This window comes from Chamaea fasciata, unplaced genomic scaffold, assembly GCF_029207755.1.
Source record: "Chamaea fasciata isolate MVZ Bird 193981 ecotype frontalis unplaced genomic scaffold, bChaFas1.0.hap1 SCAF_8, whole genome shotgun sequence".
Classification (NCBI taxonomy): Eukaryota; Metazoa; Chordata; class Aves; order Passeriformes; family Sylviidae; genus Chamaea; species Chamaea fasciata.
Window position 1 is genome coordinate 13,356,491 of NW_027094093.1, and position 17,969 is coordinate 13,374,459.

General features: G+C 35.7%; 1 protein-coding gene across 2 annotated transcripts in view; it reads right to left on the bottom strand.

The window, feature by feature from the left end:
- The window catches only part of ADAM23 (ADAM metallopeptidase domain 23), a 67,000-nt gene that overhangs the window by 41,950 nt on the left and 7,081 nt on the right, over positions 1-17,969 (bottom strand). For both annotated transcript variants that reach the window (XM_066189727.1, XM_066189726.1), the window contains exons 3-6: positions 14,441-14,517; positions 3,005-3,068; positions 808-890; positions 64-127 (exon numbers count right to left, since the gene is read on the bottom strand). In XM_066189727.1, the coding sequence (XP_066045824.1) occupies positions 64-127; positions 808-890; positions 3,005-3,068; positions 14,441-14,517 (288 nt within the window). The remainder of the gene's footprint in view (positions 1-63; positions 128-807; positions 891-3,004; positions 3,069-14,440; positions 14,518-17,969) is intronic.

The following is a 17,969-nucleotide window of genomic DNA, read 5'->3' on the forward strand; positions in this document are numbered from 1 at the left end:
CTTTTATTTGCTATTCCTTGAGCACTCTCCCAAGCCAAATAAATTAGACAAAAATAAACTTACTGCAGTGTGGGTCAGATCCATCGGCTCTATCAAGTACAAATAAGTACTATCTTCAAACATGCCACTAGAACATGGAGAAAAAGAAGTGATATTTAGGATTACAAGGCAATTGGTTTCACTCCAGGACACGAATTTTGAGAAGACAAAACCAAATGTAGGGCTGAAAAACTGACCAATATTAAATATATATTCATTACTACCACGTGTAGCTAAAGCCAAGATTGGGGGATTTTTAAGATATCTGGCACATTTTAATGGGCTAACACTAAATGTAATGGCAATGCAATGATAAAGTTCCAAAAGGGGTAAAAATTTGACCTTGGAAGAAGAAAGTCCTATGACACACTCTGAACATGCAAAATACAATCAACAGCTGAGCTGCACTGAGCAGTAACTAATGCTAATTTCTTGCATTTTTTCCTTGTACAATCTAACAAAAAGATCCATTTTTCTATGACAGAATCATGCATGAAATACTGGGCATACAAACTGCTGAAATGTAATTCTTGTTTATCATTCACCTTGGTAAGTCATCTGGGGAAATATTTACCTGCACTTACTGTATTCAAAGGTTCCATGAGACAGCATCAAATCACTAATTCAAATGATACTTAGAAAAATTTCAAAAACATTAAAAAAAACCCTTTGAGCCTGTAGTGTTTTAGTTCCTCCCATATTAAGAGATAATATTCAAGAATAATAACTAGTTATAGCCTTGTTTAAAAAATGAGAACATGCACTTACTGAAGTCCATTACAAGTTGAAAGAGCAACTTTGGAATCCTTCACACCTCTGATATTTCCATGGTAGTAACAATGCTCTCCCCCCTACAATTTTCAAAAACAAACCATCACACACACAAAATGATCCTGATTTATCTGTTGCTTAAAATCAATGCAAAACAAAAAATCTAACAGTAATAATACACATTCACCTCATTTATGTACTTGTCTTTACTGTCTATCAGCAATAAGCTCAGGTAAACTAAAAATAAAAAGTACTCACAAAAATTTTTATTAAAAACCCTTGAGTGTGGTTGTCTCTCAACCACTGTTCAAAAAACCTACTATTCACCATAAAAGTAATTTTAATTGTTGTGTCATGCCATCTGAACTCCAAAGTGCATATTAAACTCCTTCTTTATGCAATTACTATACTTTGAGAAGGTACAAAAAAATGTAAATGCTCTTTGTCTATGACAGCATTATTTCCATTTTGCATCTTATTTAATGAGTTATTCAGATTCTGATTTAAATTCCTTACAGCTTATCGTGTATAATTAAATCAAAGTACTTCATAGATAGTAATCATTCTGTTTTTACCCTTCCATCAGTGAGAATGCATAAAACATGCTTTTTAACAGCTAAATTTGATTATGTTTCTCACACAAAGCTCTTCAAGATTTTTTTCTTTAAAGATGATCATCTGAGTAACGAAATTGCTGTTTGTTCTTCAGTCGTTTTTGTAATTAACTACCTCATTCCAGAAAATACAGTACTTTTCACTGAGATGTCACTACTTTAGATCCACAGGAGGAAACAAAAAAACCTTTTGTTTTGTTAGGCCTAAAAAGTATTACAAGACACTGCAAAAGACCAGGATGCAGTCCTTATTTGACCTCTTACACAAATTGTGTGGGGTTTGGGGTCTTTTTATTATCTATAATGAAGCCTTTTACAGATTAACATGACCTCAGGAGCTCTATTATTGCTTCTAAATAAAGCAATTCAGAAAACATCCCCTACGAAGTTTGGATCAAGTTACTGCAGCATGCCAAGGTAGCCCATTTGCTGAGTCTGAAGTTCTAATATAATTTTCCAGTCAGATTCATGATTCAGCAACCGCAGTGCTCAATGCTAGTGCTGCAGCTGACAATTGCATGAGCTTTTCTAAATGCCAGAGGGAATTGTTTTCTTGCATCATTTAGCATTTTTGCCTGTTCTGCAGAATACTGAGTCTTAATGGAACAACTTCCTTTCTATGTAACATGAAACTATTTTTCTTCTTCAGTGGAAGAAAACAAAACAGCATATTTCAGTAATTACATTGCAATGGAATTGTTTAATTCTGCCCTAATCTGCCATGTATTAATTTATTTGAGATTCTCTACAGCAAGGGTAAAATAACAAACCAGACATCTAATATTTTTGCACAAACAACAGGCCAGACTTACTGAAGACATGAATACAACTGGAATACTTGCTTGCTTCCACTGTAAACACAGATGTAATTCACACATAAAAAGTTTCCAAGAAATATTTTGGTATTTCTACAAAATACAAAAAAAAAGTAATTCCCTGCAAATGTAGTTTATAACCTTCCTAGGAACCTTCTAGTCCTCATTTTGTTACTACAAACAAACAAAAACACTGATCTGGTTCCCTTAGCACTGAACTGCCTTGCAGAACTTTAATCTGGTTTTGGATCCACAGCCTATGGCACTGAATTAAATCTGGGAGCTAGTATGACAAACAAAATTAATTGGATGTCTAGCAATATGCTGATTTTGTAATAACTCCAGAGGCTAAGGTTTCAGTTAAATCTTTCATTTTATGTTTCACAACTGTATAATTCTTGCAAACAAAAGACTCTGCAAGACTTTTGGGTTTGTTTAAATGCCTTACCTTACCGTTATTCTTTCCCCTTGGACTTTGTGCTAAGGACACATAAATAATTAATGAAGACTAATCTGATGGTGACTTCAACCCCTCCACCTATATTTTACATGATGTAATTGTCCTGGCACTAATGGATCATCTTCACGACTCATCCTCATCCCAAAACACAGCTTTTGTTTTTGTACAATTCCTCTTGTATTACTGAGACATCCATATAAGATGAGATCACAGTTACCTTCTATGTGTAGAAAAACACTACTGAAGTTTTTCTCTCTCACTCTTTTTTTTTTTTTAAATTTTTTTTTTATTTAAGAACACAGTACCTTAGAAAATTTAGGTTTTCCATCTTCATAGTGAATCTCCACATAATTGGAAGATAACAAGTCACTGTCAAAGAAAGGATAAATAAACATAAGAAAAATCTGAGTACTCTTTCTACTGCTATGGGTAGGTTTGGGGATTATTGTTAGCATTTTCAAATGATTTTTATTTTCCTTGTACATTAGTTTAAAAAAATTCAAGCAGTTTGTGTTCAGTAAATGGTTTGATGGTACACTGGAAGTCAGAGTGCAGTATAGAAGAGGGAATTTCATTCTGCAATTTAATCCTCTGTATTTTAGCTTTACAATTACATTACCAGCCTTCTAAATATGCAAAAGAAGATAACCCTTGGCTTTAGAACTTTTCTTGATGACAGTAAACATATTTTAGTTCATCACCATTTTCAAGTAAGTTTTACATTTTATTGAGAAGTGTAAATAGAATGCATGTAAGGCTGAAGAAATAAACACACCATTGTTATGAAGACAAGAGTGTATCACTTTCACAAACTGCAAATACTTCAGTTTTTTTCCAAAAGCAGTAATGTGCCTTAAAAGAAAACACACAATGCAGAATCCAAAACATCCTCCATACTACCCTTTAACTTACTATCACTTTTTGTTTTCAGGTTCCTTTCTCATTCTTATTTTCTTCCTAACTCTGGCAAGAAAAATTTCTGAAGCATAAAAATTTTCCATAATGTGCAATTTACAGGTGGGTTTTTTTTGTTTGTTTTTTTTGTTGTTGTTGTCTTTTGTGTTTTTTTGTTTGCTTGTTTGTTTGTTTTTTAACTAAAATTAGCCAGCCTGTACAGATCTTGCAATAACCCCAGTGCCCCATTCACATCTCACCCTGTTACAATCAGGGTTGCAGCATAATGCCCAGGGAGAGCAAAGCAATTAAAGATGTTAACTGGCCCCACCAAATACGCAAGATAAGCATTTTACTTAATATGATTGAATTTTTAAAGTCTCTAATGTACACTTGCAACTAAAAACAAATTTAAAAATCATTAAAGAGTCTGATACTGGTACATATATCAAAACAAAAATATCATTGCTACAAATAAAAAACATCATTATGGAAGTCTGGTGTGGCAAAATGACTCTGGTGGGAATTCACGACTAAAATCAACCTATGATAATGGGTATCTCAAACTCAGATTAGGCTAATAGCAATCCTGATAACACTTTAACTCTGGGACTCCTGGCTCAACAAATCAATTCTTCATGCCATATTTATCAGACCCTGCACTCATTAGAGAGCATCCTGCAGAAGTCAGTTACCAGTGCTTCTCTTAGAAGTCCTTTCTCATGAAACTGACAGAGCACACTCTGGGCATTCTGGGCCTGCAAAATCAATGCTAATAGCCCTGAATAATTACTTAAGTCTAGTAATTTGCATTAAACATCACTGTGAAGGCATTATTAAAAATACTTTTTTTAAAGTGCAAATTTAAAAATTTAAAAATAAATTCAGTTGCATGAAATCATTTTAACTTTCTCTATTGGTGTCACAGTAAACTATAAACTTTCTGCAGAAAATACAAATGCTGTATAAATAGTGTAAGTGCTTGACTGCAATGCAAATATTCATTTCTTCATCGTGGCAAGATTGAAGCTTCTAAAAAGGCATACATACACAAAACAAAGTTTAGGGTGTTGATAATGTCATTTCATTATTTGCATTTTTCATGCTTGTTATGAATCATAAAGACTACTGATCTCAGTAGGGGACGGTACAGACAAGGGTACGGGTAACTGACATAAGTAAGAAAACCGAAAACTGTAACTACAATACAAATATTTAAAAAATTACTGAGAATGATTAAACACAGGAACTGTGCTCAACATGATAGGGTTCTGACCAGATTCCAACTTTGACAGACACTTTTGCTTCAATTCACGAAGACAATTTTTTTGGTTTCCTCAAACTAATTCCTGGATCAGCACCTATCTATCTGTTGCCAAATCAAGCTCACACTTTCGCACCTTCTTTTTTGTCCTCTTCTAGTAACCTTATATGACTGATCTCAGAACTTCTTTCTATGCTATCTAGTGCTTTTTACACCTCATAGGACTTGCAGTAAGAGATTTTCCACCATGTGAACTGACTCACAACTAACTATAGTTTAATTACAGCATTTCTCTCAGATTTATCCTATTTTGTGTGACATAAGAGCTGCTCAAAATTTCTCTAGTCTACCCTTTGTAGAATCTTTCCAGAGTTTAGTATTCTTTTCTTGGATTTTGGTTGAGCTTCTGCTGTAACCCAGCTGGTTCCCTCATCTGCCAACCTTTTTCATTCCTTAGCTTCTTGTTACTTCTAACTGCCAAGGAATTCCCAGTTTGGGTAATGTCCAAATCCAGTGTCACACGTTAGGATACCTAACATGAAATACTTCTCACGGAAAGCTCCTATATGTATAAACACAAACATCACAAGTACAAAGCAAGGATGCAGACAGAGTTTTCCAGTAGCCTCTACCCTTTTCTCATCACTGACTTTCCAACATGTAGTGGGTCTGTGTGGCAAAGTTTTGGCACTGGGGGGGAGCTATAGGAATGGCTCTCTGAGAAGCTGTCAGGAGCTTCCCCCATGTCCAACAGAGCCGGTGCCAGACAGCTCCAAGATGGATCTTTGGGATCTGCAGGACACAAGGCACGTCAATGAAATTCTCCATGCTCAACGAATTCCCTCCAAAGAAAATTAAGGCCTGCTGTTTGTGATGTACTTCCCAAATGCCATGCTATTAAAAAAAAAAAATGCAACTTAAATTTGTGAAGCACCCTTTTGGCAAATGTAACACAGTATCCAGCACCTAGAAGGTGCAGCAGAAAATCTCTTGTAAGACTTTTGGATTTCACAAAATCATTTCTCATGCGAGGCTGGACCAGGGTGTTTATCACCAGTTTCTGGTCATTATTATGTTTTTAAGCTTGCCACACATAACCACCAAGGTCACACATGGTCATTTTTCTCTTAGCATTTCCCTCAGGAGAGCAAGAATTTTGAATATTCCATTGGGAAAAAAAATCAGTCAGCTGCTTGTAAAACTGTATGCCTCTACCTTGGCAAGTACCTGATTTTTGTCAGGTACTTTATATCACTTTTTCTTATTTCAAGTATCTGCCTACACCAGCAAAAAATCCAAAAGAACACCTTGTTTGCAACCATTGAGAAAGACAGGAAGGGTAAGGAAGCTTGTTCTACATTTTGCTAAAAGTCCAGGAATAACAACAGAGGTAAAAATATACATAAAACCGCTACTGCAAATTTCCCCTGCGAAACTTTTACCTGTTATTAATGCTGACAAATCTGACAAAAGACAAAGTATTTAAAGAAAAGAAAAAGAAGGAAAAAAAGAATGCTTAACCAAAATAACTTTCAAACATTTTTTCCTACACAAAAGACATACACAGAAGAGCACTGTAATTTCACTAGGAGGTGTGATGGGGTTCTTTATGTAAGTGGCATCAAAAAGAAAGGCCTAGAATGCACTGATTAAGAGCTCATGTAGAAATGAAATTGCCTGTGGAGTGAGGCACAGAACTCATGCATAAAATAGGGGTCTCCAAAGAACAAAATAATTCTTCTTCCTTCATTATCACTTAAAGAATGCCTAAATTTACTTCTGACAGCCAGACCTGAGTTTTAGAAAATACTATTGCATCTCATCTTCACTGGACTGTGTTTTGCCACCTTTGATCCATTTTGAGCCATTCACATTTTGCTTAGGGCAGAAATGCATTTAGCACAGCAAATTTGATTTTCAATATGACAAGCACCAGAAACAGTGCAAGCTTTAACTGAAACAAGTGTCAGTCGTGATCACATCAGACAAAAATCTATTTAGGTAGTGACACGTCAGTATGATCCTTTACAATGAACACATCAAGTTGCAACATGCTGAATGAACTCATGACAAAATAATTTGTCTGCTGTGTCCTTTTCTACAGTTGCTTCCACCCTGCCTTGTTTATCTTAGATAATTGTTCTTATTAAGCTGTCTTGCTCCATGGCCCTTCTATCTGAGTTACACTGAGAAAAGCAAAATAAGCACCAAAGGGATATGCCATTCCCTGTAGCTGCTGCTTTTGAAGGTATAGGTCAGCTGTTAAAGCAAGCAGCAGATGCTTTCTGAAGAACTCACATCCACTTCCCTGGCACGTACTTCACTGCTAATGTTTTCATTAGCAGGAGAGCTGCAGAGTAAAAAGTGGCTTACCTCAGCTGGCATCTAACTATCCTGATGAAGACAACTGATTTGGGTAGTAAAAGGCCACAAAATGACTAAAAGATCTCTCATATACAAGTAAGCAAATTAGCTTTCAGCAACCTAGTAGGCAGTCTGATAGAAAATCAGAGTACAGCAAGAACTACTTTTCTTGCACACTTCTTAAATTATCTTTATACTAACCTATTACCAGGCAATAATTTATTAACTATTCTGAAATGTTTCAAGCTCAGTACCAGTGTCAGAGCAACCTAGTTTAATTATTTAACAGAACAAGCATCAGATGTTTTTGTCCATTTGATAGATATAATTTAGTAGCAAATAAAGATGGGAAAAACAAAGAGACCTTCCTGCAGTATTTTTTTTAAGACAATCAAGGCACTGTCATCTAATGCAATGCTTATCTACAGCCTTGTTTATATTAACAGTTTTTATTGTATTCACAAGCTTTGTTGAACTCACTGTTCTTATGGGAATTTATTAAATTTCTAGCATGCATTTACATTAGTCTTTACTTAGCTGTTATCTTTGAAGCTGCTCTGATAAGAGTGTCTCCAAGGAATAAATATACTTCTAATATTCACTATTTTTTAAAACAGCAAGACTTTACTACTTTTTCTTATATTATCTTGAAGGAGCTTAAAAAATCAGAACATGATACTGTGGATCAAGAAAATGTGTTTACAAGTGATTAGCAGAAACAGCTGATGAGGAAAGTGTATAGGTTAACTTTTTTATAGCTATGGAATCAAAGGAAGTCCTCACTCTTGCTATTAATAGCATAATGATTCCGTAACAGGAAACAGTACACTTATTTTAAAATCACTCCTTGCATGGCCTTTCTATTATTACTTGGTTTAGCTTCATTTGTCTTTGAGGTAGAAGAAAGGATTACCTAACCACAGATTTACAAACTGAAATTACCTAGGTGATGCTCAAACACGGAATAGGTCTCCAGAAAAGACTGACAGGAAAGCATATAATAGCATGGTTTGGAATACTCATATAGAAGGGTGCAGAAAATGCTGCATATTTTTTTCTGGATCCGTCTGCCTCTCTCAGTGCAAGAAACCCTCAGTCAGTTCAAGGCAGTGCAGGAAACAAATTCATGGTCTTTCCTCTAGCTATGTCCTGAAGCTCTCCCTCTGAGAATGGAACATGCCGTATTTTATTGGCTATTTCAGCAAGCATTTTGAAGGCAGCAGTCTGAAGAGTTCTTCAGAATATTAACAGTGTGTTGGTCAGTTTCCACCATATTTTTGTATACCACCATGCTGAAGAGGGGGTATCACTTTAAAAAGTGCTATGCACAAGGATATGAAGACACAAACAACTGAACAATATTACAGAACATGAATTCTATGCCATTCTATTCCAATTTTTTAGTTCCTGTAAATAGTTTATTATGTAGAGCATCCTGTAACAAAATTTACCTTTTAATTAGTTTTGTGAGAAGCACCTTCTTTCAAACTTCCTCCTGCATTTGATACCAGAAATCGTTACATGAGAGGGAGAAGGCAACATCCTCATCCTGCCACACGGAATTTCGCAGCATTGTCATATTGCTACAGATGTGTATTTGTTTTCCCAAGCCTTGTTGACCCTAACAATCCACCAAACCAATGGCTGTGGTGGCATCTCAGCTGAGAGATATTCAAAAAACTGTTCAGATGGATGAGAGATCCACACTTAGTTAAATCTGGGATCAGGAGTGCACAGAATGAAGTTTTCTCTCCCCAAGCAAGTGGTTTGACAAGTGGTACTTTATACAAGGACATGTAGCAATAGGACAAGGGGGGATGGCTTTAAACTGAAAAAAATTATAGGTTTGGATATAAAGAAGCACCTCTTTACTGTGAGAGTAGTGAGAAGTTTTCACATCAGCCTCTAAGACTTCATAAATGAAATGCCCACTGAGATAAATGACAATTTTTCATAGGTTGCCTCCAGCTCTGGGAGTAAAAGCTCTGTTATCTACAAGACTGCACTTACAGGAGGGCACACACATTGCTGTAAAATCCAAACACTGAGTTCCTTGCATTTCATCTGTAACAAACTTTTTAGAGCCAACTAGAGTTTAACTTTTCACAGTATTATTACTGCCTTTAATTTACCTTGTGTATCTTATAGGATCCATTTAATACCCTAATTGTTTAAGTGTTTATTTAAGAGAATATCATAAATACTCAAAGTTTCTGTCTGAGAAACTGTGACTAGCTTTCCCATTATCATTAAAAAAGAATTATGAAGAAAACCCCAAGAATCAAGCAGTTTCTCAAATAATTCAGTTACTGCCCTACTGTTTTTTAAACTAGGCTAACATTGTACGCTCCTCTGGGACAATTCTCAAGTTAATTCAGTCCTATAGAAACATACACCATAAAGAATAAACACCAATTATAAGGTTCAAACTATTAGATAAAATTTGCTGTTATGTTGACTGCACTTCACAAAAGAAACTGACTTTCTACCATAGTCATATTTTAATGTCTCAAACTGTTAAGTCATGTTATGGTCAAATGCAGTGGGGTTAGGTTTTTCCAGTTCATGTCAAAGATGCCAAATATTTTTTCTATATCTTCATTGAAAATAAATCCATTTTCCTGGAAACAGAGTTTCCTGGAAAGATGAACTTCTACAGAGAGAAGAAGGAAAAGCTAAAAAATACAGACTGATTTTGGTGTTTTATTTTTCCTACCCTTCCCTGAGAATCCTAAATTTTGAGGCAAGTTATCAGTAGGAAGGAAGAGAAATTTTTGTCTTTGGGTTTTACCTTCTGTTTCTGCCCATATCAATCAAGTAATTCCCTATTCTTGGACGTGTCTCAGCCACCACAGTCCCAGTGGGTCAAGGTTCCAGTATAGCCTCAGCCCCCTATGCTGGTGAAGACCTCTTTATTTAGAGGCTGGTATTAGACCATGGCTGCAAACTGCTAGATAATACAGCTGACTTCCCTCCTCACTGAAAAAGCAGCAAGTAGACATTTTTAATTCACTGCTTTTGGTAGTACTGCTCTTTAATGTGTTTTAGTACTCCACCAGAACATAAAGCCTGCTAGCTTTAAACAGGACATTAAGAGTTACCTGCAAAAACTCTTCTCTTTCAGCAGAAGAACAGCAAGTTAAAAGTCTTTTACATGTTGCTGGAAATGACATCATTAAAAACTAACTTGCTAGTACCTTGCAAACATTTGTTTGCGTAAATAATGCATCAATATAAAGTAAGAAACTGGTCAGATATACTAGGATCATTGATTACCCAAATACAATGTTACAACAGCGTTGTTTGAGAACAAAAGTGACCTTACTGAAATAAGTGAACACTTTTAAAGGCTCTTTATATAAATTGTGTTTTATGACAATGCCACATGTAATTCATTGCATAAGAAATTTATTGAGTTTGGGCAGACAATCATAGCTGAACTGCAAGTTTAACTTTTCAAATGGGATTATTACCCCACTACTGCACTACAATCTTTTCGTACTAAGGGTATTAACTAAAAACATTATTTAATCCATTAGAGATTATAAAAACTATTACTTTTAGCACCAAGTTATTTCCACAATCAACATACCTGCAATTATTATGCATCATCATTAACTGGCATCACACTGAGAGCCTGCAACTGGTCAAACATTTGAGTGTAGCAAGGGGGAAGATTTCTAAAATTTCTGAGTAACTCACCTTGCTCAGTTCAAAATTGAGTTCTTTTTCCCTGAGTCTTCCTGTCAGAAAAAGTTACCAAAAACCACCTTTAGGATAACAAATTATATTTCATCTGGTTTAGACCTTGTGCAACTGCAAAGTTGGTTACCCATTCAAGCTCCATACAAATTTTACATATTAACTGCCTCTGCACACTGGATTCAAGGGCTTGAGGAGCTTGCATTTCTTTCAAGCTGTTTGTGCCATTGCATCATGGCAAGAAGGAAAACAAATCAAAATTTTTGAGTAACATGCTCCATAAACTTTCAGACTGCCACGACTTCTTACAAAATCTCAACAGTTATTAATGAAACTGAATATCCAATTTTCTTCACTTAATTGTCAAGTTATAATATTTGCTGTGAAAAAAAGAGCATTTGCAACATAGAAGGTAGGCAATCACACAGGTTCCAACAGAGGTAAAGAAAACTAAAAACTAGAACCTGTTTGTATGTAATAACCATCCTTGATTTTAGCTTTAATTACCTGTAGAACATTCAAAAAAACCACAGGAACAAAACCAAAATGCACAGAATACATACAGTGTTGGTGGCATTAACTCACCTTAGAGCAACTGATACAAAAATATATTCACCATATACAAGGGTATTCCCAATTGTTCTGCCTTTGCTTCTGAGTAGACATTAGCAGTACCAGTATGTCAACTAAAACCCAACATAGCAAAATGCTGCTTTTTGCTAAACACATAAACATAATTGAAACACAAGAATGGGTCTTTTTCAAAGGTATTTACAATTTATGTTACAAGTTTTATGACTAAGAGTTTTAGAGTACTGTGTCCAGTCAAAAAGAAGGACAGGTTTTTGAAGTAATTTTCTGGAGCAGAACCAAATGAAGAGTCAAATGTTTATGAGTCAAAAACCACTAAGGAAGCCAGGAGAAAACCTAATATATAAAGAGGCAAGCAGTAGGGATATCAGTAAGGCACCTGAACAACCTGTATCTTATATATAGTCAGTAAGAACATTCCTGATATCACAAGAGCAGAACTTTTTCAGCTAAGGTGCACAGCAAAAAAGCTGCCTCTCTCTTTTTGAAGTGATAGGCACTGCATTTCTTGATTGCTGAGAAAGCAGCCACAATTAGAAAAATTCTGTACACTTACTTAGAAACCGTTTGTTGTTTAAAAAAAGCAAGGACAAACAGCAGGACTGGACAAGGGGTAAGTAACATTGCCATGATATGGGGAATGTCAGTGGGTTTGTGATTTTTCTTGGATAATAGCCATTCATCATGAGACTCGGACAGGAAATGCAACAAAACCCAAATCCTAATGAACAGGAGATAAGAGTTCTGGTCTTCACTGTGTCTCTTAGGCCACTGACCGACGGGCCATGGAAGAAGTCACTCAGGCATGATCTTGAAGAGGTTCAGCCAGAACTTTAGAAGAGATAAGAAGTGGTAAACATAATTTGTCTCCTGGGAAGGAACAAACTTATCTCAGGATGTCTGCCCAGACTTGTGGATATGTGCAATCATTTTTATGGAATATTCAGGGAATGTGCCAAGGGAAGAGAAGGTGAATCAGGACAGAATGTGTTGGAAAATGAAGAGGAGATGGCCTAAAAAGGAGTCACCAGTGTAAGCTGCAAGACAGTCGGCCAGTTTGGCACAGCCCTGCACCTGAACACTGCCGTCTGTCCTATGTTAAATGCTACTTGCAATAAATACTCCCTTTGTGACCTTGCTCTCTAGTCTGCGTAGGCGTGATCTGCAAGGAAACCTGAGAGTCTGTCAACAACTATACGGAGACCTGTATCTGAAAGACTAAGGCCTAAGACAGTGACCACGTAAGAGACCTCAAGCCTAGGCATCAATATTGAATAAACTTAAAGCCTGTGTTAACATTTGCATCAGTGAATGCTGGCCTGCCCATGAATCAGGAGAGGGTTGGCATACCTTTGACCAGAAAACTTTCAATTCTCATCAGCTGTGGAAGAATTTTATGAGCCTATTTTCCTCTTATTCACCTAACTGCTGTCAGCATGTTTACGTGGTGCCAGTGAAGGCAATGTTTTTTCTTTGTCACTGTCTGTGTGACCAGCCATACCCTAAATACAGTGCCATTCTGGGAATGTCTGCTCACTCTCACTTACTTGCTGGATGTGCAGACTGGAACAGTGGATAGCAGACCAAGAGCAGGAATTCCCTGTAGCTTAGAGGGCACTAACTATCGGTTCCCCTCACAAATGTCACAATTATCCACTGGAATTACTATGCACAAGACCAACCCTCATAAAACAACAGTCTTGCACTACACTATAATTTTTCCTGAGCCTAGAGAACACCCAGTTATCTTCAAGCTTTCTTCGTCCTTCAATTTTGTGTGACATTCCCAGCCTTCGCACTAATTATCTTTTGCCAAACACTCAAGACTTCACATAACATTTTGAAAGACGAAAATGCAAGAGCAACCTAACTTCAAAATCATGCATGGATGAAGGAAAATGTTTCCAGTTCACTTTTACAGCAAAATATCTGATAATTAGCAGTCAAGAAGCAAAATATGCAAATATAAGTTCTGCAAATTTTATAAAGCTGTAACTTGCTGCATTTAGAAGCTATTAGATTTAATAAGTTTGCATCTTTATCCCTAAGAAAACTTCCCTTGTAAGACAGTTTAAGACCAAAAAAAGACCTCATATGAACCTCAAGACCAGAGGAATGCTTTTTAAAATCAGTATGCAATTGTTTCTGTAAACTTGTTTTTCCTTTTTTAAGCATGCTTAGTCTCAAGCACCACAGAAGGGGCAAATGCACTTTTGAGCATTACATTTTACATGACCAGTAGTTAGTATGAATTTTATACTTGTACCTTATTCTTAAACTTTCAGTGGCAAAAAAGGTCGTTACAATTTTTAGAAAATCATAGTTCCATACCTTCAGCAGTGATATAAAAGCATGTGGGATATAAAAAACTAAACCACCGCTGCCCAGTATTACAAGTCAGTTCTTCTAGACCAAACAGTTATGTAAAATTGTCTGTCCTACAGGCAAACAGAGTCTAGCCTTTCAGTGCAGCCACACCATTAAGATTCCCAGCTCATTAGGAAGTTCACGACTGTAGTGACAACAGCATGATATCCAGATCATGAAAGACAGGCCATTCATACAAGTATTCACAGTATTCCTACACACAGACTTGAGCAACTAAAACATCTCATGATAATTCATCAATTAGTTTAAAAAAAGGCACAAGAAAATTCACACTTTGCAAACACTCCCAGTACTGGAATTTCTCCATTCATCATAATTTATTTTACCATGAACAGTAAAATTTTAAGGGTATCTACTTTATGGGTGTCAGCAAGGGTTACTGATACCTTACATTAAGAAAATCTTAAATGTTGTTTTGCATTAATAAACTTGGATAACAGCATCTTTTTTCAACAGATCTTGAAATATCACATGCCCTGACCTTGTACCATAAGATAACAAGAGGAGAAGCGAAAGAAACCTCAAATCAGGCACTTACTTATTCAATGTGAGGTCAAGGATGAATTTAGAGCCAAAGGCCTCAATCTGGAAACTTGCCTGGGCCAGATGTACAGCCTGTAAACAGAAACACACAGTTGTCAAAATATTCACTGAGTTTTATATATAATAAATGTGACTGTGAAAAACATGCTTATTTTCACCAATCTCATGGTCATATGAAAATTTCTGTCCATGCACCAAATTCTGATTCAAAAGCATTTTCCTTTTTAGAGGGAAGCAAATGGTATCTGAAAAGTATGCTTTCAAATACACACTCATCCCTCACAAAAAGAAAAGAAAACAAAAAGAGAAAAACGTTTCACACAAATGTCTATATTCTGCCATAACCAGATGGCTACGTAACAAAAGCATAAGTAATGTAGTATACTGTTCTTTTATTTAAGTTATTGCAATCATTCCCTTTAAAAGGCTGAAATAATTAAAGCATTTGTAATACACACTTTTGAATATGAAAATCATGGCACGGATCATATTACACATTATGAAAGATTCCTTCAAAGTAATCCCTTCAAAATTCATGGCTTTATACTTGGCACTGTAGCTAAACCAGTATAAAGAATACTGACGTTGGTCAACACGCAACAAATCAACATTGTCTTTCTTGTCAGGATATTCAGTTCCTGTGAGATAAATTGTATTCTTTATTTTTCTCTATACTGTAATAACTGTAGCAAAAGACATTTAAAACATGCTTTTCTGTTTTAAATGAAAAATACGGAGATGATAGGAGATGATCCAAGAACTTCTTTTGGTGAACACGCTGTTGCACCAGGGTTGAAGAGATTAGATCTGAATTTCATAGTATCTTTCCTGACAATGTTCTAATCAAATCATGCTTACTTATACACTAATTTGATACAGTATTAATAATTACACAAAGTTGGAATATTATGACTAAGCCTGTTAGTAAAAAGACAAAAAAAAACCCCTATTTTTTATTAACCATGACAATTAATCTTCAGGTATGCCACAGAAAATATATCAAATTCTAGCTAATCTACAGCATAACTTAAATCGTATGAAGGTTACCTTTTATGGTTCATAGTTCTGTTCTCCTTTGGAAATTTCTCCACAAAGGGTAAGCTCTTTATGTTGCTCTTCCATTTTTGCACTACACAAAGGAGTACCAATTTTCATCTTCCTTCTCAGCAAAGTTATTCATCAGCTTTCAGAAAATTCTTCAATATAATTTTTTTTTAAATTGCTATTGTGATTAAAATTAACTGTGACATTTCCTGTATTACTTTATCATTCTTTGCTGCCAGAATAATCACTTCCCCTTCAACAGGGTCACAGAGCTTTGTTGTCAAGCTTCTTTTTTTAAAAATAAAAGTCATTTACTTACAAAATATTTTAAATGTCTTTAATGCCATTAAACAATCTTAGCTAAAGCCTGGTTTTGTTTATTAAAAAATACAGCAACTCTAAACAAGAATGAAAAAAAAATATTCCTAGCTGATATCTAGTATCATGTAGAAGCAAACCAGTACTAATCCTTCTCTCTGTTCTATTTTTTGGTAAATGTATATTGTTGTCTCACCGATTCACCAATTTGCTAACACCGGCATGGCAGAACTAAGTTTACAGCTGCTCTGAATCAGCAGAGCAAAACAGTTTAAGTATAAACACAAACAGGTGGCATGATCAGAGTGACTCCGCTAGCATATACATTAAAAAAAAAGAAAAAAAGGGTATGTCAGGTTAAATACATGCCTAGTAGGAGAGGCCTTTCAGCCCCAAATCCATTTTTTTTAAGTGAAATTAAGGAACAAGTATCACAAGGAGCTTTCCAAGCACCTGTTCATGACAAAAACCTTTTCAAAACACACATGTATTAATTAAATGTTTTAGAGCATGAGAATTTTTTACAGGAAAAAGGCTGCAATTAGTTTTATGCCATAAAGTTTCCGCTTATGAGTTACACAAGCTACTCCTTTGAATCTCCTCCACAAGTAGCATTTACCTAAAAGTGTGTGTCTTCATATCTATGCCACAAACAAGATTTCAGGGTTAACTATCTGCAAAATTTACAAGAGCATGAACTATTCCATTAAGATCATTCTGCAACATGAGAAATCTCTCCCTAAGCATCAGCTACTGATTTTAGTGACAGCTAGATGGATGATTAGTCTGATCTACTACAGCTTTTCTATTGTCCAATCAAGCCTATTATACTGGTGTATCACCCTTCAATTTTCTAAGACATGAATCATGTCTTCTTTATCTTTCTGCAATTTCAAATTATTAAAAGTAATTTTTTTCTTGGTCTGCAAGAAAGCCCTTCCTCTTGTAGAATTACATATAGCAACATTGCTATTTCTGAAAACAACTACTTCTGTGTTTAAAAACACTCCTTGCTATCTAACAGATGCAGCCTGTACACAACAGCAATTGCTGCAAAGCAGCTGACGCTAATTTGATGACCTGCAACAGGGCATGATCTCCACCAAGATCAACTGAAATCACTGGTTACAAAAAGATTTTAAATGCCTGAAGTTTAGCAAATGCACAACAGCACTGTTTTAAATTCAGGTGAATGCAATACACTGCTCCTACAGCAAATACAAATTCTCTTAAGCCAGTTTAACAATGGATAACCACCCCCAAAAGCCAGAAGCCAGCTGAAGGTAATGAGACTAAATATCTAATCCTGAAACTGATTATTTTCCTGCAATAAGTTAGCACAAAAAGCTACCAGTGAATTATCGCCAGGTGTTTTAAGCATTACAACTGTCATGTACCACAATGATGGGAGGAAATACTGCAGAAAAGTATCTGCAATTCTGTTATGCACCTTATAATTTCACTGTATTCTCTCATCAGCTACTGTGTAATACAAATACCCAAAGTATAATCCGAAATACAGTGTTCTTCTCATTGGCATAGAAATATAAATTCAAATAAGAATATAATGTAGATCAGCACATATTTTGAAGACTATATATATATTTTTGCAGGAAAAATATTAAACATCATCTTCTTGTACGGCTTGCACACATGCAAAGACTCACACCTGCATATTTACATAAAGAGGAGACTAAGTTCCTTTGTCTGTGCTTGCTTATCATCCAAAAACTTGTGCAGAGGTTCCTGCTTTGACAGCTGTAGCCTAATCCAATGGCAAAGCTCCAAAATTATATGAAGTTTTTCTTCAGCAAAGACTTACTGATGACGTATAGAGATGCGGGCTGAAGAAAGGTCTGAGTCTTTCAAATTCTTCCTGTCCGCATACCCAAATTTTAGGGGGAAAAAAAAAAAAAAAGGTTTTTGTTTCCCCTGTTCTGGAAGCTCAAATACTGGTGTAGTCATTGTAATAAGAGATTCTTCATACTAGGGACATTCTAAGAGTGCTATAGCTGCTTATGCAAAGTAGTAGCTCTCAGGGGTTTTTCCAAGCTAAAAATCCGTATGTATAAAGAATTCCAGTTTCTTTCAAATCAGTCATTAGGTTACAGTATGTTTCGATATGAAAATGGCTGTAACAGGAATCTCAGTTCTACTGATCT